Source organism: Choloepus didactylus, chromosome 5 (assembly GCF_015220235.1).
Source record: "Choloepus didactylus isolate mChoDid1 chromosome 5, mChoDid1.pri, whole genome shotgun sequence".
In the NCBI taxonomy this organism is placed as follows: Eukaryota; Metazoa; Chordata; class Mammalia; order Pilosa; family Megalonychidae; genus Choloepus; species Choloepus didactylus.
This window is the reverse complement of record NC_051311.1, coordinates 48,913,156-48,936,727: the sequence shown is the minus strand read 5'-3', so window position 1 is coordinate 48,936,727 and position 23,572 is coordinate 48,913,156. Positions and strand designations below refer to the sequence as shown.

At 36.1% G+C, this 23,572-nt stretch overlaps 1 protein-coding gene across 4 annotated transcripts; it reads left to right on the top strand.

Moving 5' to 3' along the window:
- Positions 1 to 3,680: 3,680 nt before the first annotated feature.
- Positions 3,681 to 13,173, top strand: SSBP1 (single stranded DNA binding protein 1). 4 transcript variants are annotated; one of them, XM_037835998.1, is made up of 7 exons: positions 3,681 to 3,753; positions 4,447 to 4,528; positions 7,143 to 7,203; positions 7,883 to 8,023; positions 8,211 to 8,298; positions 9,784 to 9,872; positions 12,959 to 13,173. In XM_037835998.1, exons 2-7 carry the CDS (start codon positions 4,505 to 4,507, stop codon positions 13,000 to 13,002), a joined length of 447 nt encoding a protein of 148 aa, XP_037691926.1. In that variant the 5' UTR covers positions 3,681 to 3,753; positions 4,447 to 4,504; the 3' UTR covers positions 13,003 to 13,173. The 4 variants fall into 4 exon arrangements, with proteins under 4 accessions (XP_037691926.1, XP_037691927.1, XP_037691928.1 ...); XM_037835999.1 differs by having other exon boundaries at positions 3,724 to 3,763; XM_037836000.1 differs by lacking the exon at positions 3,681 to 3,753 and adding an exon at positions 3,810 to 3,985.
- Positions 13,174 to 23,572: the final 10,399 nt, after the last annotated feature.

Here is a 23,572-nt window from a genome sequence, read left to right as displayed (position 1 = left end):
GCCAATCTGTGTCTTTTGACTGGAGAGTTTACTCCATTTACATTTCAAGTCACTATTGATAATACAGGACTTTTTTCTGCCATTTTGCTGTTTAGCCTCTGTAAATCTTATGCCTTTTTTTGTTCCTCACTTCCATTAATGCTTTTTATATTTATTTGCTTTCCTGTGTTATACCATATTGAGTGCCTTCTAACTTCTAACTGCATATATTTTTCATCTATTTTTCCTTGTGGTTTCCATGGGGTTAAAACTTAACATCCTGAATATATAACAATCACATTTGGTTTGATAGCAACTTAACTTCAATATCTTTGTTCATCATGTGTCCAAAAACCTAGATTTATCATTACTTCTTAGGCATTTGCTTTTTTGCACCTGTAGGAAATGGACTTACATAACAAACAATACAATAATAATTGCATTTATATTTACCTGCATGGTTACTTTTACTGCAGGTCTTTATTTCTTTATGCTGCTTTGAACTACTGTCTAATGTCCTTTCCCTTCAGTCTGAAGATTTCTCTTTAGCATTGCATGTAGGGCAGGTCTAGTGGTGATGAACTTTCTTGGTGTTTATCTGGGAATGTCTTGATCTCAACCTCAATTTTGAAAGAGAGTCTTGCTGGATATAAAATTCTTGGGTGGCAGTTGTTTTCCTTCATCACTTTAAGTATTTCAATCCACTGCCTTCTTGCCTCCATGGTTTCTGATGAGAAATTGGCACTCCATCTAACTGGGACTCCATTGTATGTAACATGTTGCTTTTCTCTTGCAGCTTTCAGAACACTCTCCTTGACCTCCGAATTTCACAGTGTAATCAGTATATGATGGGGTGTATTTTTCTTCAAGTTTATCCTGTTTGGTGTTCTCTGAGCTTCTTGGATGTGCATATTCACATCTTTTGCCAAGTTTGGGAAGTTCTCTGTCACTATTACTTTGACTACTCCTTCTGCCCCTTTCTCTCTTTCTTCTGTTTCTAGGACTCCCATAATGCATATATTTGTGTGTGTGATTGTGTCCCATAGCTGTCTTAGGCTATTTTCCCTTTTTTCTTTATGCTCCTTAGCCTGATTCATCTCAAGTGTCTTGTCTTCAAGTTCACTGATTCTTTCTTCTGCTAGCTCCATTCTGCTCTTGAAACCCTCCTGGGCATTTTTCATTTCCATTATTTTAGTTTTCAATTCCAGTAGTTCCGTTTGGTTCCTTTGTAAAATTTCTATCTCTTATTTAGAAATACATATTGTTCATTCATTGTTTTCCTAATATTCTTTAGTTCTTTCACTGTACTTTCCTTCATCTCCTTGAGAATTTTTAAGAACACTTTTTTAAACGTTTTGTTTGGTATGTCCACATTATCACTTCTTCATTGATGTTTTCTTTATTTTTACCGCCTTCTTTGGATTGGCCGTCATTTCCTGTTTCTTTGTTTGCCTTGCACTCTTACGCTGCACACTGCACATTTTAATATTTTAAAATGTTAACTCTGGGATTTACTCCCTGGAATGTCTATTTCTTGGTTTCATTACCAGGTGTTGATAAGACAGAGATTTTCTTGAGTTTCAGCCCTCCTACCAGGAAGATATTCCCAAGGCAAATGCACCGTGCAAGGTTTTCCCTGTCTTTCTACGCCTCTGTCTTGCCCTGGGTTTTTGCTTGTTAGTTGTCTTGAAGTTCCCCTGTTTACAGGATTTTGGTTGTCCCCTCTTTTTCCCAGGATACAGACCTCCCTCTCCTCATTATTTGATGTGACATGCCTTTGTCCCCAACTGTTCTTCTCCACAGTTTTTTACACACCTTTTGTTGTCTCATGATGCTTCTGCCTGGAGGGCAAATTCTGGGAGAAGAATTTCTCCCTGGAGAGGACTTTCCTAAATTGGTCTTTCCCTGCCATAACAGGATCGCCTAGTGTGACAAAGGGGGTGCAGAACAGCTCCAAAGTGTTCTGGGAAGGGATCAGGAAGGGTGACAAAAGGTCTTCTGGCAGCTCTCCAAAGCTGAACTTTCTTGGCCTGCTCAGCAAATGCAGACCTTCAGCTAACTGGTCCCCGCATCCCTAAGGAAGCACTGTGTCTTTAAATCTCCACTGCCTCCATCCCTGTCTGGGGAGGTTTAAAACAATGGCTGCTGCAGCCTTTATCAAGGGCATGGGCACACTGAAACAATAGCTGCCCTCAGTGCTGGGACTAGCGATATGAATTTGCTAATCAAAAGCCATGATTAATGAATTGCCATGTCCACCCCTGTTCTTTGGGAAGAAGATTTTTATGTCCCTTTTTGTCACAAGTAGCTAGTCATGGACTGGACACCATGGTGGCCTGGTGCAAGAGTGGGGGGTGGACCCTTTTGGAGAAAGCAGTCTGGTACCTGGCTCCAGGGTTCCCAGCCTTACAGGTCAAAAGAGAAGGTTACATTCTAGCAAGCACAGGCACTGTCCCTGGGGATGTCCAGAAAGACAAATTCACCCAAATTTATATGTACTTCAGCTGAAATCTAATGTCAAGTTTTGGTTGGCTTCTTAGCCCTGAGAGACTTTTAAAAGTTCAATTGGAGATTCCCTATGAACTTTAAAGTCAAGAATAGACCACTGAAGGGTTTAAGTTGGGGCTTGAGGAGGCTATCTGCTGCTTGTTAGGATGATTCTGAGGGAAGAAACAGTAGACACCATCCTCCTTTAGAAGCCAGACAATGCCCTGACCTGGAGATGGAGAAGGCTGAAGAGGCCTCCTCTGGCCTGGATTTCACTGGACTCCACATAACCATCTTTTCCACCAGGGCCAGGATTAGTGTGAGTTAGACAAAATTTAAGGGATACCAATAAATTCAGTAATCAAGATTAATGATACATTAACAATATTTTTTAAAATTAAAATTAATGAAAAAAAATCCATGATAACATATCAAAATTTTAAATAAAGACAAGATCAGTAAGCTGAAGTTAATTAAAAATTAAGATTATTACTTGTTCAAAAATATTGTCAGGCATGGCAATTCTGTTAATTGGAAAACAAGCAAAGAAATGTATTTTGAAAATATTGGTAAGTTTACTTATAGTCAGGAAAATAAAATTAATAAATTCCATTTTGGGTATAAATAAAATATTTAAATTTAAACAATACATCTACTTTCCAAAATTTTAATATTCAACTACTTTAATGTGACAAAAATAATTAAAAACACATAAAAACACGGATATGGGGTGAAAATTTTTTCGTGTCTCAGGTTCCAATGTGGTTTGACAAGGCACTGCTACCTATCCTGTTTTTAAATAAAAATTTTAATATTTTTGTTCACTAATTTTTTTGCATTTTTATTTTTTTAAAAAATGTTGCATTAAAATTTCCTTACGTCCGCACTCCTGGCCCTTTCCGTAACTCCCAGTTCTTTTTCTAGTTTTCTTAATGCTTTTGGAGGCCGGGACCACTCAGCTTTTTTCCAGGTCCGGAGCTACCCTCTGCTTATCCCGTCTCACTCATTCCTCGGCTCGGTTAGGAATCTCATCAAATAATTTCCTTTGATTTAGAAACTTTAAAATCATCTCAAGTTATTACCTCGCGGCGTTGACTCATCCATTCCCGGAACTCCTGAGTTAAGTGGCCGTGTTTCCCATGGTGCTGGCCGGCAGCTTTTCGACGACACACGCTGCGTACTCTCCTTCCTTGTGTGAGCCTCGTGTCCTCTGTTCACCCGGAACTGTTTCCGTGGCTGGAGACTGTGGGGCGGAAGCATCAGGAGCGGTTTAGAGAAGAAGGGAAGGTGCGAGTCCGTACGTGCAGACGTGTATTGGTCGCGAGCTGTTGCTTTACCTGTGTCTGGCCGGTCTCTTTTTACCCTTGCGGAGTGCTACGCGTTTACCCTTGCTCCCCATTCTCCTTGCATTGTTGGTTGGGAGCGCCACCTCAGGGGAAGGGCGTTCTTGCCTCTGGGAGGCGAAGCAGGGGAACCCGGGGGTCTCTGGCTTTCCTTGGTCTTTGCTAACGAGATAGAGGTAGTCATTTTTGCAGCAACTCGTGTCAGATTTGTCCTTTGAGGATATTGTAATATTTAGTGAGCGTTTACTATGTGATCGGGACTGTTTTAGGAGCTTAGGATATAGTAGTGAATAAATCAGAGGAAAATCTCTTCCTTGAGGGTGCTCGCGTTTTAATGAAATTTGAGAAGACATGGATCTGAAATGGCAATATGTAAGTCAGAATTTTTCCATGGGTTAGAACAATAGGGAGTTAAGGGGTATCTAAAATCTCAGAAAGCAGCATACAAGCGTAAGGTGTTTTGTTTTTTGTCTTTTGTTTTCTATTCGGAGGGAAAGGAGATTATTCTCGAATGTGCAGGGATGTTGATGCTAGGGTTTCAACTTTTGAGCGCGTAAAAATCAGGAATTTAGGAGTAGTAAACGTGTACTCTTGCTATAAGGTGTACTATTTAATTTGTCCTTTTTTTTTCCTTTAGGAAAAGACTACGTGTTAGATTAAGAAAAGAAAATAGAAAAGAAAAGAAAATAGAAACCATGTTTCGAAGACCTGTATTACAGGTTAGTCTCGTTTCCATGTTAGTGCTGGGATGTGTTAATATCAATTACAGTGGTTTCAGGATTTCAACTGCAGAATCAAAAGACCTTTGAGTCTACCCACCCACTTGATGTGTACTGATCTGACATGGGAGGTTGGGGATGAATTTTGCCTGTGTAAATAATGTTCATGAAAACAACAAAAACTTAAAATTTATTCACATATATAATAGGAATCATTACTTTTTAAAAGGTGTGTGTTACTTGGATTTTAGTTAGAGAGCCGTTAAAATCTTTTTCTGTAGGGAGTGTGGTTTCTTTCTTGACTACCCCTTATGCCACTTACCCTCATTCCCCATGTTCTTGCTTTACGGACAGCAGCTGCAGTCTCACCATCACCACAAATTCAATATGTCCAAAATGGAATTCCTTCTCACTCCACCTAGTCTGGCTGCTCGTTTATCCAGTCACCCTAGTCAGCCTTGACCATCCTAGGCTAACTCTTTTCTCACTTACCACCTTTGGGCACCAAGTCCTTTAGATTCTAAACAACTTTTGAAATCTCTTTCCTACTCCCTATCCTGTTAGACTAACCAAGAATCAATTCCTCTATGAAATCTTTCCTCATGGCCCCACCCTACTGTAGAATTGACCTTCTATTCTTGTGTCTGCACTTTATCCTGTACATACTTTTAACATGCTTTTTTATATTTTGAAATATGAAGTATGGAAAAGTTACTGCTACCTGTTACAGTAGTAAGTTGTCTTTAAAACCAAATATAAGAGGGTTAAATGTCTAATTTTAAAAATTAACCAAGTTAAATAATCCTTTCCCTATTTCTACTCCTCTACCAGGTTTTGATTTTTGTGTGCTCCAAATGAGATATGTTGTTATTCTGTAAGACTTATGAGCCCCGACTCACCTAAACATTCAAATTAGTTTACATTTCTGGAGTCATGACAGAAGTTAATTACCAGTTTGATTTTGTAATATGTTGTAGCTCACATCTTTATTTTCTTACCCACCCTCTGCCACAAAACTTAGTGATGGAATTACATAGCCAGTAGCTCTCCAGGTATACATTTGATAGGTGGGCTTTTGCTTTTCATATTAACAGTACTGCACTTTAAATGTGTTTCTCTGTTCTAATGGTTAACTCTCTGAATTCTGAATTCAGTAGTAACGTCCAGTGATGTATACTCAAATCTTGGTAGTAGTCCTTGAGCAGAATGTTTTTAAGGAGGTGTGTAGGGCAGTGGGAAAATCAGCAGTTTTGGTTTCAAGACAGCCCTGGGGTATGGTCATGACTTCTCCACTCATTTGTGGCAGGATCTTGGGCAAGTTATTCAATATCTCTGAGTTACAGTTTCCTTACTTCTAAATGGGGATTATTTACATAGTTTATAAATTTATTCTTAAGATTAAGATTAAGATAATAGGTCACTTAGCTGGTATTTAGTAAAATAGTAATGATAACTATTTTCATTAAGCATAGCTGTTATGTGGTACTGACTACCCTTCTTTGACAACCTGACTTAGGCATGTCTTTGTGCTTCATCAGAGAACCAATTTATTTATCATAGATTAGTTTTCTGTGGTCTGTTGAAAGCATGACTTTTCCAACAAGTATTTATAGGCTACTACACAAGCTGCTTAATTCTTACAAGAGCCTTGTAATATAGATATTATCATCGTTTTGCTCAGTTTTTAATGGAGCACTTTAAACTAACCATATTTGAGGTATCTCCTAATTCCTTTTGAGTTCTGAAGCTATAACCAAAGGAGAGCAGTTTATAGTTTCTGTAAGTTTTATCCATAGGGTGTCTGACTTCAGTATTTATGCCTATTGCCATGTCAGAAAGTCATTCATATAATGTTTAAAGAATGTATTGTTTTGTTGGAATTTAAACTAACTGCCTCATTCTCCAGAATGTTTATGGCTGAGAGTGAGGCATAAGTATGAATCAGCATTGCATTTATTTTATCATATCCTAACAGTTGTTGGCAATTGCTCTGTATGTAATTAATGAATCTGTTTCTTAAGATATTGTTTATAATGCATTGATTTCTTTCCACTCTTTGGTCTAATGACTGGCTAAATCTGTATCTACTTGAGTTAAATCTAAGTTAACTGATTTCTAAAGTCTACTATAATAAAATGCCAGTACTTTTCAAAAAAATAAAACATTAGTCTACTCTATTGAGTGCCTTTTGCTTGTTCCTGTGTCTCTTGCTGACAAAAGCTGATTTTTTTCTACTTAGTAGTGATTCTTAGATACAGATTGGATTTACAGTCAATGTCCTACTCTCAATTCTGAAAGTCTTACCATTTTAATTTTACCTTTTGTATGCAAACACAAAAGGACCACATTCAGGAAGGTTGCCACAAAAGATATAGGAAAGACTATAAATTAACTTTTTTGGGCATGCTCTGTGGTACCTCTTTTGTACCTTTGGGCTTTTGAAGCAGGCTGCTCTTAAAGTGTTTGATTGGTCTTTCTGGTGCTGTATGTTGGGAGAACCTGGGAAGATCATTCCTCCCTTGTGGGAGTATGCTGTAAGGGTTACTTACTAAATGGTAACCAAATGTGAATTCTTAAAAAATTAAAACCATGGTGCTCATTTGTTCCACTTTAGGTACTTCATCAATTTGTAAGACGCGAGTCTGAAGTAGCTAGCAGTTTGGTTCTTGAAAGATGTAAGTAGCTTGTATAACTTCCAAGTTTAAAATATGTTATTTACAGTAATGTGCTAATATTCTCAAATGTGACACATAAGAGTGTACTTGTTGGGTTATTGGGTTAGAATCTGTTAATCATCATACCTTTGACTTATATTTGCTCTTTAGATCTTAGCCTTGCTTCATCATTTTACAGGAACCTAGTATAAATTGGGCCCTTCTTTGATCAGTTACTGCTCACTCTTGTCACTTTCCCCCCATAAGAAATCCCTTCAGTTATATATGGTTGTCTAATCTTCTAAGGTTAGTACCATTAGGCCAAGATAGTGAAAGTTTATGAAAGTATCGTTTCACAGATAAATTATTCCTTGCATTTATAAAGATTTTCAGGTCTCAGATTTGTTCTTTTAACCAAACAGTTCTTTAAAAAAGTATTTCAAAACAGAATTTAAGATAAAGAGCTTACAGTTTGTTTTGTGAGACTTTCTCTATGAATGACTTCTTGCCAACCCCCTTCCCTTCCAGCCTCCTTTTATTCTAACCTTTCAGCTTATTTTATGATCTTCTAGAACTTTGGTTTTGCTTAATGCAGAGATTGATATTGAAGTGGTATTTGTAGCTATTCCTTTTCTGCATATTTCTTAAGATCTCAGGTGTTGTATTCTCGACCTCATTTTATCTCCACATTGCATTTCAGCTCTAAATCGAGTGCAGTTACTTGGGCGAGTGGGTCAGGACCCTGTCATGAGACAGGTGGAAGGAAAAAATCCAGTCACGATATTTTCTCTAGCAACAAATGAGATGTGGCGGTCAGGGGAAAGTGAAGTATACCAAATGGGTGAGTATTAAAGACCGGGATTTTAATGTTATTCATTTGTTGCAAATTGTCTAATCAGAGATAAGCTATTCTTTTAGAAAGGGTCTTCTTTAATTCTGTTCTGGTCTCTTAGAAATTGTAACATTGGCTTTGCTAGGCATGTTGTCTGTTGGCATTTGTAATGATGTTTCTTCTTCTTGTGATTTAGGTGATGTCAGTCAAAAGACAACATGGCACAGAATATCAGTGTTCCGGCCAGGCCTCAGAGATGTAGCATATCAGTATGTAAAAAAGGGGTAAGTTGAGGAAAGAAGGATTTTTCAGATGAATGGTTTCTACGAACCGATACAAATGTTCTCACGTTGAGGAATTTGGAAAGCCTTTATCCTTGAGTGCTACTAATTCTTTGGTAATTCAAGAGATGTTTGGTGCTTAATGCTATATGCAAGGCACATTGACGTGTGCTGCAACTAATTCAAAGGTGAATAAAACATGGCCTTAGCCTTCTAAGAACTTAGCATTTCAGACAAACAAAAGCGTGTATATAAATAGAAGCAAATGAGGCTTCTAGAAGGCAAAATGTATTAAGTGCCATTTGAGTAAGTATAAGAGCTTTTTGGAGCTCCCACGTCACCATTGCTAGGAATCCCGAGGGTGGTCTCTTGCCTCTTGGTACCTACATGATGTCTTTATCAGAGGATCTGGAATGTTTGAAGTCTTGACATAGTGAATTATGGTAATATTCACATATCTTATGTTTGATAATTTTCTATAGACTTAGTGGTTCCCATTTTGGATGCTTGGATTGATTATATATAAAAAGTGTCTTTTCTAAACCCACAGAAGGACAAAAAGATATGTTTATTTTGTAATTAATATGTTTATGTACTTGTTTTGTAGAAATAAAATATTTTGTGAAAAAGAATTTCAGCAGTGACTAAAATTTCTATTTCTCTTCAATTGCTTTTCTTCGTATGTATTTGCATTGCCCTTTGTGTAAATGTTATGTATGTATGTATATGTGTATACAGACACAAACACATAGGAACGTTTCTATGCAATTTGACTTACTGATTGACGAATGTGTGTGTGTTTGTGTGTGTGTGTGTGTGTTTTCCTTTGTCATCTAATCATTTCACTGGTTTTGTCTACTTTCTGTATTGTGCTTTTTTGGTCATGATGAGCTCTGAAAACTGGTAACCGCTATAGGCATTTTTACCCCCTAAAATCATAGTTATAATTGTCTTCTAGTTCAGGCTTCTAGATAGTGCAGAAATAGTCTTAGCAATTCACTCTGAATGATATATACATATGTATTTTGAATTCTAATAATCCAAGTTCCTTGAAAATAAGGTCATGGACCTTACTATAAAAAGGAATAAAAAAAATCAGTAAAAACCAATAAGTTTATTAGGGTGCCCAAAGTCAAGGTAAAGGAAAAATGATACATTGTTAATTATTCCTAGATTTTTAAAGGATATGGCTAGATTGGCTCCTAGTTTCCATCTTCATTGTACTTTTTTTTTTTATGCCTATGTATTTGAATAGTTTTTCTTTTTTTTTAAACTCCCATAAGTCAGTTTAGATATGAAAATATTGTCCTTTTTACCTAGACTTATCAAGTCTGTTTTTATATTCTGTTTAACTTTGAGAAATGGTAGATAAATATGGTTATGTGTGATTATATGCTTTGTCCTTTCTCATTATTTCACTTGACCTGACTTTTTTGTAAAGTATATTACAATTTCCAGACTAAAAACTGTAAATTTTGTTTATGTCAGGTCACGAATTTATGTGGAAGGAAAAATAGACTATGGTGAATACACAGATAAAAATAATGTGAGACGACAGGCAACAACAGTCATAGCTGGTAAGGAGCTTGTGATGATAGCTGTTCTTTTCTTCTCCTTTCCTTCCTTAGAAGCTTGGCTGTATTGTGACTTTAATTGGAGCTATATGTACTGATACTTATGAGGTGGTAAGGTAAACTAACCAGAAGAATTCTATGAGTGTGGTTTGTGGGTTTGCTAAGAGTTTCTACATTTATTTATTCCTTTAGAGTTACACTAATGTGAGGCTTTAGAAATCTGCACCTATTTATTTAGAACCTCTTTGGTACTTAACATGCCAGTTTTGTATGCATGTGTGTGGTAATTTTATAGTTCTCTTTAAACAAAAAACAAAACTACATAGGTAAGATGGATATATAAAGCTGAAAGAAAGTTGCGAAGATATCCCTTATGGCAGAATTTTTAAACTTTTTTGAAAATTCTGTAAGAGTTTTGAAAACAATATACCACTTTGGACATCAAGTGGACATTAAAGCATTTTTCAATATGAAAGTATCATCACTCTGAAATGTATTAATGGAATCTGAATATCATAGCAATTTAGTACCGTCATCCTTTAAAAAATATATGAACAACTTCTTTTTTAACATTTGGAAATTTCACATTATTCTTCTTTTCTCATAACTTGGCTTTCCATCCAATTTGCTCCTCACAAGTCTACCTTAATATAATCTATAGCTGGGAATTTTTTATTATTCATGCTGTTATATTTATCCATAACAAAAATACAAACATAAGTAGAAACTTAAAAATACATTTTTTGAAATCCTGTGCCAGTATGGCACCAAATGTTATGTTTCTCTTTGATTGGGTTATCATTATAATTGTTTTTAGTGTAGAGTTGATCAAAACAATATATTAAATATTTTGATATGTAAGTATCAAAACTAAAATTTTATTGGAAATGCATTTTTTAATGAAATGGAGGGTGCTTTTTTCACTTCTTGGATAAATTGCTAAAATGAGACAGTGTTAAGCCTTAATTCGATTCTTTGATTTGTTCGTTAGTTTTTATGGATATAAATGCTGAGAAACCTAGTTTTCATAAATAAGTAAATGGGAATGAAAGAAAATTTATTTTAGCAATCTTTCAAGTGTGTATTGAAATTCTCAAATATGCCAAAATTGGGTAGTGATATATTATTTAAAGTTTAGTTTTTTATTATGGAAAATGTCAAACATAAACAAAAGTAGAGAGAATAGTACAATGAACCTCTATGATTTAGCTTCAACAATTATCAATTGGTGGCCAGTACCATTTTCATTTATGTCCCCACTTTTCTTCCACCTGGATTTTTTGAAGTAATATGTTGTTTGAAGTGTTACGTTATTCCATCCATAAATATTTCAGTAGACATCTCTAAACAATAAGCACTCTTTCCTAAAACATAGCTATAATGCTCTTATCACACCTAATATTAAGAAATTATCATTAACTCTTTTACCAAATATCAGTGTTCAGATTTTCTTGATTGCTTCATAAACAAAAGTCCATGCATTATATTACTTTGGTTTATTTGTATCTTAAGTCTCTTAAAAAATCTGTAGATTCCTCCTTTATGATTCTCTTTTTTCTTGCTCTGGAGTTTGTCTTAACCACAGGGCCAAATTGATAAATTATAATTTGTTATAAGTAATAATTAAAATATGTATATTCTCATTGTAGGTTTCTTTGAAAGTATTTTGATCTTGAAAACCAACATAGTTACCTCTCTTATTAACAGATCTTATATTAGAATTTGTCTGACAATTTTGCTTTCATATCATTTGCTTTACACCCTGTTCTTCCTTTGGATCATGTCTCCAGAGATGTCTACTTGTTCAAAAGTTTTTTCCAGACCTCTAGATGGTATAGGACCACAACTATGATTTCAGCTTGGAAAATCAAGCTTTCCAATCAGATAGTTGTTGTTTCTAACTCTCTACTGGTTGTTCATTTATTTATAAAGCATTTAACACTGTCATATTTTTCACTATAAACCAAGTATATTGGCAGGGTTTGGAGTTGGTTATTATGAACCAATCCTAATAGACACATTTCCGATTATGTCCCCCCCCCCCCTTTTTTTTTTTTTTGTCATCACTTTTCGTGCATGGTGATTAAGCAGTTACTTTAGGTTTATGGCTAACGGTAAAAATGAATAGACTTCGGTAGCATTTGAGTTTAATTTGGTTGATACGTTTTCCAGGCCTTAATTTTTCTTCTAGGGATAATATCTGTAACTTCAAAATAACCACCAGTGGATGGCACTCTTGCCATGTTACCCAGTGATGTCAACCTAATAATCTTTTCTGAAGAAACCTTTCTATACCAGGATATTTTTTTTTAGAAGACATAGTCATGAACAGGAATTCAGTAATTACATAATAAAGTAGTCACTTTTTGAGTCATTTTAAAGTTATAAGAATCTAGATCTTTTGGAGGTATATAGGAAATTATATATACTCTTTTCCTTTGTTCATCCTAAACTATCTCCCTCTGGGACATTTTAAGAGCATGTCTGATGTTGTTTATAATATTGATTAGTAAAAATTTTCCCAAGAGTAAATATGTAAAAGTCACTGTTTTAACATCTAAAAATAAAATTTCTTCTTTATGTGTTTTTAACTTACTTAAAAATATAGGTGAAATATCAGTAATTGATGACATGGCCATATGTTGACCCCTAGCCTTTCCTCCATACCTCCAGAGCGTGGAGTGATGTGTCTTGGTCCTCTTCTATGTGAGGATGTGCTGCCTGGTTTAATGCCATCTGTTCGAGCATTGCAAGCATTCAATTTAGTGACCGATTCTTTTGCAGGAAGTTGTTGCTGGAAAGACTTGCTCTTAACTTTCTCAGGGAAGAGAGGGCAAAAAATATCCCATCTCTTCTAATAAAGTCTGAATTGTCAACCAAGCAGTTGTAGCCCAACCTTTAACTCCATTTATGCCTAACCTATGTAACTTCTCATGAACATAACAAGAGTTATTTAATATATTGAGAATTTGTTTCTCTAAAATCCATTTTCTGAATAGCACTATAATACATATGTATTAGGGAGAAATGATTAAATGAAATGGAAAAAGAATTCTGAAAATAATACTTGTACTTTGGCTTCTTTACAGATAACATTATATTTCTGAGTGACCAGACAAAAGAGAAGGCATAGAATGGATGATTCTTCTTTGGCTGTTGATTGGTCTCATTTCCAAATCATGTATAGTCTTTATAGTTTCTAAGGAAAAGAATTAAAACATTCTTTTATATAAAATGAGTGATAATATTTTCCCTGATTATTGCTCCCCCTCTTTTGGTGTCATAAACATTGGTAGCTCATGTCTACTGTGGTATTTAGTGGTTTGTTTTTTCTTTAAGGAATAATTTCTATGTACACATCTACAAAATAGATTTTCATGTTCATTTGTCTGTTATAAAAGAGAAAAATGTTCTCTGAAAAGTGCCCTGGTTTTTTTGCCCACTTATATTTTAGTATTTATTCAGCCACTCAGTATTTATTGAGCACCACTATGTGTCAGGCAGATAGTTATCCCACTGTTGTAAACTTTGCTTTTCTTATTTGTCTGCCCTATTAGACTCAAAGCTAGGGACTAGATCTCTGTGTCCTTTGCACCCTAACCAGGGCTTGCTACAGAATAGACACTCAATAAACGTTGACAGGTGAATGATCCAAATAGGATTTAAACTTTAGTCACAGTTGAAGGAGTTGCTGAATAGTGGTTAGTGTCTAACTTAAATGGCTCCAAGACTAAGCTATCTTCTAAACAGCTTTTGTTTTTGGGTAATTTCACTAGTAACATTTACTAAACAGTTTACCAGCAGTAAAGACTGAAGTATAGCTAAGGATGTACTTCATGTCTACATGGTGACACAGGGGTTCTGGTTCCGCTATTCTCTATCTTTACGCGCCCCTATTCTCTGCTTTTTAAAGTCTCTCATCCAGAAGTCTTGAGGGAGTCCCCTTTGCTCACTAACATTCTTTGTCCCCTAGGTTAGATAGAGCCTCTGGTATATGGCATTTTCCTTTATTTTTCCATGTAGTCTCTCAATCGACACGCAGATCATTGGGTACACGCAATTAAGTGTACCCTAAGATTCAGAAAATTGCAGAGCACTAACAATTTACCAATAAAGTTTGTTTTAAATTCAGTTTTTCATTGTATCTTTTTCTTCGGAAAGTTTGAATCAGTCCTCTGCAGGTTTGCCTTATGCTAGTTTACTGCAGTTTCCCAGAGGTCTGCTGAGCAGGTTTTCTATTTCAAATTGTAGAAATCCTCCATTCTATATAGGTCACTCAGTCTCCAGCTTGGCTTCTGACTCAGACTATATTTCCTTCCTCTCTTCCAAGAGTATGGTATAACTGTTTGTATCTTAGGTCATGTTGGGCTTTTAACAGGTTCAGAATTCACATGCTGTGTTCTGGACCCTTTATCTTATTTATTTGTTTATTTTTTAAGGTATTTCCTGTACCCTTGAGCACCTTTATGTACTTACACTGCAGATTGGTTAAGGAAAGGTAGAGTTCCTTAATTTTATCCTCTCCTTGCCCAGGAACAGTAGAAAATTGTTACTTCCTCTTACTAGCCAACTTTTTTTCTGCAGCTGGGCCAGTAATCTGCATATTAATTCTACTTTCTAAATTCACACAATAAAAACTTCCTGGTGATATAGGCCTTACTTTTTTTTTTTTTTTTTTTTTAATTAAATTCAGTTTTATTGAAATACATTCACACACCATACAATCATCCATGGTATTCAATCCACTGTCCACAGTATGATAATATAGTTATGCGTTCATCACCACAATCTATCTATGAACATTTTCCTTACATCAGAAAGAACCAGAACAAGAATAAAAAATAAAAGTGAAAAAAGAACACCCAAGTCATCCCCCCCATCCCACCCCATTTGTCCTTTAGTTTTTATCCCCATCTTTCTACTCATCCATACACTAGCTAAAGGGGGTGTGATCCACAAGGTCTTCACAATCACACTGTCACCCCTTGTAATCTACATTATTATATAATTGTCTTCAGGAGTCCAGACTGCTGGGTTGGAGTTTGGTAGTTTCAGGTATTTACTTCTAGCTATTCTAGCACATTAAAACCCAAGATGTGTTATCTATATAGTGCATAAGAATGTCCACCAGAGTGACCTCTCAACTCCATTTGAAATCTCTCAGCCACTGAAACTTTTGTCTCATTTTGCATCCCCCTTTTGGTCAATAAGATATTCTCAGTCCTACGATGCCGGGTCCACATTCATCCCTGGGAGTCATATTCTGCATTGCCAGGGAGATTTACAACCCTGGGAGTCGGGTCCCACGTAGTGGGGAGGGCAGCGAGTTCACCTGTCGAGATGACTCAGTTAGAGAGAGAGAGGGCCACATCTGAGCAACAAAGAGGTATTCAGGGGGAGACTCTTAGGCACAATTATATGCAAGTTTAGCCTCTCCTTTGCAGTAACGAGCTTCATAAGGGCATGTCCCATGATCGAGGGCTCAGCACATCAAGCCGCCAGTCCCAATGTTTGTGACAACATCAACACCAGTCCAGGTGAGGAAGTCCAACACATCTGCACCTTCCCCCAGATCCTCGGGGCTGGGGAGGGGGAGGCTGTAAATATATTTTTTATTATCTGCCCAAATTACTCTGGGATGTGTCACTATTTCACTCCAGCCTATACTAACCTACCATATCTCACTTCCTATTCAAAGTTCCATGCAATTGTGGTGTTTGAACAAATCGACTGTAGAGTTGTACTGTTTAGAAAATTTAGATCCTGTACCAAATGGATATCTCTTCCCTTGGTCTCATATGGAAGTTGAAGTTTTAAAACACAGTTTCAACCTTTACCCTTTGTAGGCCTTACTTCTTTATGCCACATTCCTTACCTTAAGCAAAATTGTAAAGTTGATAAAGTTTATCTTTTGGGCAACTCTTTATTTCTTCCCTCAGCAGAGCTGCTTTTATACTCCTTAAAAGTTGTGAGAAATTATGGAGACTAGAATTCCTGTTTAAACAAGGTGATAAATTTGTGCTTTGGGGGAAAAAAAAAAGGCTAATTGCCAACCTCAAATAATTTCTGAGTTCAGGGTACAGGGACAGAAAACCGAGTCCTGCAGGATCACCGTAACCCAAGGGTCTCGTCTCCAAATTCTCTCTCCCACTGGACGTTCCCTTTTATTGCTATGTCTCTGTAAGTTTATGAAGCTTAGAGAGCAAGTACATAGTGTTGACTCCTCAGTGTGTATCTGTATTGGCAGACCTAGTGGTCCAAACTCAGGTCAGACCTGCTTCAGGAGAAACTCTGCCCTCCTCACCAAGGCATTTCCATTTGCTGAGAAACTTTCTACTGCTCCCCAGCTGGTCTAGGCACAGAGTAGACTTGGGGAATCCAACAGCAGTAGGAGACTGTAGGGGTCTTCTAGTCCCAAGTGTTCTCTTCTGCATTTCCCTTTTTCATGTTGTTATGGTGTCAGGGAACAAACCTGCAGAAAACTGCCTTGTGACTTTGATTTGGAGTGTCCATGGCAAGGTGAGTATGATACATAGAAAAGTAGGAGAAAAAGTATTAAACAGCACATGTAGTGTTATCTCATTTTGAAAAAGAAGCTATGATTAATGTAAGTATATGCTTAGAAAAGTCTGGAAGGAAAAACCTCAAAATGTGATTATCTCTGGATAATGCAATTAGTGATATTCTGTTATTCTTTACGTTTCTGTGTATTTAAATTTTTGTTCTTAACATTAAACATGTATTACTTTTATAATAAGTAAAAAAAGAAAAAGCAATTTTCATTTTGGGAAAAAAATCTTTACATTATTTCCAAGCCAGGCTTACTCTGCTCATTCATCTTCTGCCAGTACCCCTTCAGGTACTGCAGGTGATTAGGCTAATCTATCATATATTTTTCCCCACCATTTTCATCTTAGCATATCTCATGCTTGGACACTTTGTTTACCTCTTACTACATATACATAACCCAGAATGACAGACTTCAAAGACCAACCCATATGAGACCTACTGTTTGCTGCCAATACTGTAGTTTTGAGAGACATCCATTTCTTAAAAATCTCTGGAATATTCAGTAATCATGCAAAGCCAACAAAGACATGTTTCTGTGTCTGTTTGGGGGATAGAAGTACATGTTTCTTTGAGAATCGTTATTGCCGACTGGATTTTAGCCTCAGGAAGCTGTTAGGAGAAATTAATGGTAGTTTCTGTTTGTTCCCAAAAGAGATGATGAGATTCTTAAAGTAGGGCTTTTTCTTACTCAAACGACCCTTTTCTCCCTTGTCCAGCTCAGCCTCGCACAGCAACATTATAGGCTTTATAAATGTTTGGTTGGATTGAACTGAAACATTGACATGAAAATGAGGTCAGGATCAGTTAACTTATTTTTCTTTCAGGGTTTGCGTTATGTGCCATGAAGATTGATGGGAGTAACAGCAAGTAAATCATTATGGAAAATGAGAAGTAATCCCTGGGTTAATGAGTTATAGGGAAATCTCTTAAGATGTAACAATCACATGTATTATGACTGATAGGTATTCTATGCTTACTACGTGCCAGGCACTAAATTAAGTGCTTTTCATATGTAGTCTCTTTTAGCAATTACCCTAAGAAGAAGGTACTATTATCCCCATTTTACAGGTGAGGAAACTGAAATTGAGAAAGGTTAAGTAACTTACCAAAGTCATGTAGCTTTTAAGAGGCAGACCTGGAGTTTTAACTTAGGTATGTGAAGTTTGCATTTGCTTTCTGCTCACTGCCTGCTTCCAGCTGCCCTCATACTCCTACTGGCACTACATGTTCACAACCTCCCACTGTTAACCTTGAACAATGCCCATGCAGGATACATCTGAATCACACTGGGAGTTTCATAAATATAGATCTTGGTTGGGAGGAGTGTAATATGTGAGGGAGAAATACTTTTACCTCTTATTCATTCTGATTCTCAGTTTGATGACCTTAATGGAAATAATTCACAGTTAATTTCTCTACAAGGTTATCTTAGCATATTTCTCTCACTTTCCTTTTATCAAACAGTGCCTCCGCTGTTTAGAATAAGTTGAGTGTCTTTTGTTGTTTACTTACTAAGAGTTGAAATTGTCAGCAAGGTTGTTCAAGAATTAATCAGGTTCACTTTTTAGAGAATGAGATTTTGGCAGACATCAACAGCATTGAAGTCCCTCCTCTAATTTACGTCTGTACCAATTCTACAATCTGTGTATCTTTTTAGGTTGTTGGTATCATGCAACTATTATAATGAAACTTCTCTTTCTGTCTCCTTACTCTTTGTCCATTTGCTTTCTGCCATGGTTTGAACTTATTTTGCTATAGACTTATACATCTTGACATTTATTGCTTTTTCTCTGCCCCATCTGTCATTTGAAGAACAGATAGTTTATAATAGTTGCTTAGAGTTAAGATTTGGCAGCCTGGATTTGAATCCCTGCTTCTTCACTCACCAGTTGGCTGGCTCTGGTAAGTTATTTAACTTTCCCAAGCCTCAGTTCTTAATTTTTTTTCCCTATGAGTAAAATAGATATAATAGTAGCACCCACCTCATAGCCTTGCTGTGAAGAGCACAAGAAATAATACAGTATGTGTTACTTACATAGCATGAAGTACTTGAAACAAATGCTCGATCCATGTTGGCAATTATTGTTGTAGTTATTTTATACAGGGTATATCACTCTTTCAGTTACTATGCCCATTTCACCGAGTCCTATGTGATAGTTATGAGAGCATACTAACCTCAGGTTAATTTTTTATACTTGACCTTTTGTTTTTAAAATTTTTATATTCCATAGATTACTGTGCACATTCCCACTTTGGTAATGTTTTATGGTTAGTGTTTTAAATCTTCCAGGACTATTTACAATTAATCTTGACATCTTCTTTAATTCAAGTCATTTGGGTACCTGCTATATGCCATGTACCTATATGGGCTCTGCATATAGGGATGAATTTAACAGGACTCTTGCATTAAAGGAACTTAAAATTCATGAGTGTTGAATGGGAGAAATAAGAAGCCTATGCAGCTAAATATGGTACAGTGTGAAGAGTATGCTAGCTAACATTGGTAGAAATAAAGGTTTTATGGGAGCACAGAAGAGAACGGTTAGTTAGTTTTCAGCAGAGGAAACAGCATGAGCAAAGATCCAGGAACTTAAAAGTTTATGAAGGAGTAAATAATAAGACATGTAAAGTGGGTTTGGGCTAAATTGTAAAGGACCTTGAAAATGTCTGGAGGACTTAAGCAATGGGGAGCTATAGAAGGTTTCAGAACAGAGGGATATCTTCAGAATTAGGCTTTAGGAAGAGAATAATGAAGATAGGGTGAATGGTTAGAAGGGCCAGTTTGGAAGCTACTAGAAAGGAAGTCTAGGAAGGACAATGAAGTCAGCTTAGTAGAGTGGGTATGCAGAGGTGATGTGAAGGGCATTTGGGATTCAAGTTAATTCCATAAATAGTAATGGTGCACCAATTATGTGTCAGATGTGGTAGGCCCTGCACAGGATTTAGTGGTGACTGAAAGGTATTGGTGATGAGAGAAAAAGCAATGAAGATGATTCTGAGGTTTTGCTTGGGCAACTGTGTGGATAGTGACACATTGTTTCTGAGATTAAGAAAACATAAATATGGGAGTGGATTTGAAAGGGGGGGCAATATAATGAGTTTAGTTTTGAATGTAGTTTAATTTTAGACTTTCTAGCTGATATTTGACAGGCTATTGCTTATACGTGTTTGGAGGTCAGAAGAGAAGTTGACACGAGTGACTTTTTTTTCCTGCCAAACACATTGTATGCAGATTTTGTGACAAATTTTCAAATATTTCCAGGATTCCAGCTTTTCATTGTTGAAAGCCATATTATAACTTTCTGTAACAGAGACCCCTATTTCATTGGGGGCAACAGTGTTCACAGCTAAAAGACTGCATTCTATTCTCCTTTTCAGTTAGGAGTTTCTAGTGGACTATAAGCTGAAGTCATTTGGTGGCGCTTTCAGGAAAGTTCCTTAAACTTTCCTGAGAAACTTAAAGGAGAATACTGTTGGGAGGCTCACCCTTTGTGCTTCTTCAGATTCTCATCCTCTGGCTTTTTCTTTCTTGTGTGGAATGTTGACTTGAGGGCTGAATCGCCATTAGCCATCTTAGACCATGAGGCGATCTTCAGGATGAAAGATGGAAGAAACAGAATCTGTGATGACCTTGGAACCGTCATGCCAAATCTGGCCAGTCTACCTCTGGACTTCTATGGGAAACACAAATAAACCTCTGCTTTGTTTAAGCCACTTATTTGTCTTTTGCAGTTAAAACTAGCCATTACTAATTCAGATATTCTCAACATTTAGCTCCATATGCATAGTCAACTCTTCTTATCCTTTCTCTTATATGACCTTCCACTGCAAAAAGAAGTAAAATCTTAGCTCTGTTCCCATAGTCCTTCAAGCTTTTTATCTATGTCTTGTACATTTTGGGGATGGGGCATAAGAAGTATCCCAAAACCTTAGCAATTAGCTGTAAAAAAGAGAACATAAGCACAGTTTTTCATTAACTACTACTTAATTTTGCTTATAGTCTAATGATGGCCCTTAATTAATAGTCTCCTGTTACATAATGGAGCACTTAGGTTAAGAACAGAAGTATCACCCTTCTGCTTCCCCTGGCAGTGTAGCAGACTGTATAATCTGGGGTGAGAGGACTTCCTACAGCAAAAAAACAGATTTAAGTACAGCATAGTTTTTATTACATCATTGTGAAAAAGACAAGTTTTAAACTAGTAGCTGTAAACAGAGCACTGAATAGGCAACACATAAGAAAAAGGGGTTTTCCTGGTAACAGATGCTAATCTTGGCATTGTGGTTTGGAGACTGAACTTGAAAGACTGAGAGTTAAAATAACCATGACAGCAAAATCAGAAAAGGATAATGTAAGAGAAGCAGGAAAATAGATGCAAATTTTGGAAATAAAATACTAGCAAACGGTGATGTATGAAAAAGGAATCATGGTAAATTTGGTTTATCCTGAGAATAGAAAGGGAGATTAATATTTTTAAAAATCTATAAATGTAATCTCTATATGGTCATTTCCAATCAATTAAGGAAAATCATTTGATAAAATATATCACCTATTCTTAATTTAAAAAATTGTAATGAGTGAGAAAGGTTATATGTGAAAGATGTGCCTCAAACATTCTTAAAAATAGAGGGTAGCATTTCTTTCAAAACAGGAAAAGGATGTCTTGTTAACATCCCTTCTCTTTAACCACCTGCTTTACTTAGGCTGTAGCAAGCACAGTAGGAAAGGAAAAATAAAAAGTATTAGGATTGGAAAGGAAGAAAGAAAGTTGCCATTCATAAATGTTAGGATTATGTAGAAAACAATCTATAGATAATTAATAAATAAATTAATAAATAAGTTGCTGGAAATAGGATCAGTATACAAAAGTCAATTGCAACCAACAGCAAAGAAAATATTATTTTACAAAGATTCCATTTATACAAGAGCACCAGAAAATGTAAGGCGTTCACAAGTGCTTGGCCCAAAGGGAGAACATTATAAAAGTGTTTTAGAAGACATTAAAAGAAAACAAAACACATTGATAATTCATGCTTATTTACTGGAAGCATCACTGTTGTAAAGTTGTCAGTCCTTCTCAAATTGTTGTTATAGATTCAAAAATCTAAATCAGAATTCCCATTTGGTGAACTCGACAAGCTGATTCTGAGGTTGTGTCGCTAAGCGGTGGTCTAAGACAGCCAATGTATTCCTGAAGGAGATGGGGGCTTGCTCTGGCAGTTGGCAAGGCTTAATTTTTTTAAATTAGTGATAAATATACTATGGATACAGGGAAAAGAGTGGTAAAAGTGGTTAAAAATACCCTTTGTTTACCAAAAATCACTTTAAAGAAAAAAAGATAAGTCACAAACTGGGAGAAGAATAATTGCAATAATGTAGCTGAAACATAACTGTGATCTAGAATATATAAAGGCCTACAAACCAATAAGAAAAAATATAGAAAAGTAGAAAAGGAGGCAAAAGACAGGCATTTCACAGAGAAGGAAATATAATTGACCCACTAATGTATGAAAAGTAGTTGATCTGATTAATAATCAAGTAAATATAAACCTTCCCTGCCAGGTAAACTCCTGTTCTTTTTTCCCATTCATTTTTAAAGATGACTACATGTTGGCCAAATTTGTTCCCTTCTCTACAAACATGCAGAAATACCTATTTCTTAATTGGTCATATTGTTATGTATTTTTTTTTTCATTTTTTAAAAAACTGAGATTGTTCATATACTGTACAATTATCCAAAGATCCAAAGTATACAATCAATTGCCCATGGTACCATCATACAGCCTACATCGATCACCACAATTAATTATTTTTTCAATTTTTAGAACATTTTCATTATTTCAGAAAAGAAAGACACACAAAAAAGGATACTCAAATCCTCCCATACCCCTAACCACCCCTCCTCCATTATTGATTCATTGTATTGGTGTAGTACATTTGTTACTGTTGATGAAAGAATGTTAAAATATTACTAACTATAGTATACAGTTTGCAACAGGCATTATTATTACCCCCTCTATTATTAACTTCTAGTTATAGTGTCATACATTTGTTCTAGTTCATGAGAGAGATTTCTAATACTTGTATAGTCAATCATGGACATTGTCCACCACCAGATTCACTGTTGTATACATTCCCATCTTTTAACCTCCAACATTCCGTCTGGTGACATACATGACTCTGAACTTACTCTTTCCACCACATTCACATGCCATTCAGCACCATTAGTTATTCTCACAACATGCTACCATCACCTCTGTCCATTTCCAATTGCTTTAAGGTCACTCTAGTTGAACATTCTGCTCATAATAAGCAACCACTCCCCATTTAGCCTTGTTCTATATCCTGATCTTACATTTCATGTCTGTGAGTTTACATATTATAATTAGTTCATATCAGTGAGACCCTGCAATATTTGTCCCTCATTCTATATCCTGATAACTTACATGTCTATGAGTTTACATATTATAATTAGTTCATATCAGTGAGACCCTGCAATATTTGTCCCTCGTTCTATATCCTGATAACTTACATGTCTATGAGTTTACATATTATAATTAGCTCATATCAGTGAGACCCTGCAATATTTGTCCTTATGTATCTGTCTTATTTCACTCAACATAGTGCCCTCAAGGTTTCTTCATCAACCCATTTTTTTTTAAGACGGTTTTATTCACACACCATACAGTCTGTCTTAACTAAACAATCGATGGTTCCCTGTATAGTCATGTGTTTATGTATTCACCACCATTGCCACTATCTATATAAGGATGTCTCCATTTCTTCCACAAAGGAGGAGGAAGAGTCAAAGAAGGTAGACAAGAGAAAAAGAAAAGAAAAGAGAAACAAAACAAAACAAAACATGACAGCTAGGAAACAACAAAAGGAGAGAGCATTAAACTAAAGTAGAATAGAGTCAGACAACATCACCAATGCCAAGAGTCCCATACCCTTCCCCTATGTACCCCCCCATATGCATTTAGCTTTGGTATATTGCCTTTGTTATATTAAAGGGAACATAATACACTGTTTCTGTTAACTATAGTCTCTAGTTTGCATTGATTGTATTTTCCCCCCAATCCCACCCCATTTTTAAGGCCATTTGTTCTCCCTCATGTAAAAACATATTTGT

Excerpts from the sequence above, each read along its gene's own strand:
- SSBP1 (XM_037835997.1), top strand. Across the intron at positions 4,529-7,142 it reads TTCGAAGACCTGTATTACAG|GTACTTCATCAATTTGTAAG; the intron begins GTTAGTCTCGTT and ends GTTCCACTTTAG. Across the intron at positions 7,204-7,882 it reads CAGTTTGGTTCTTGAAAGAT|CTCTAAATCGAGTGCAGTTA; the intron begins GTAAGTAGCTTG and ends ATTGCATTTCAG.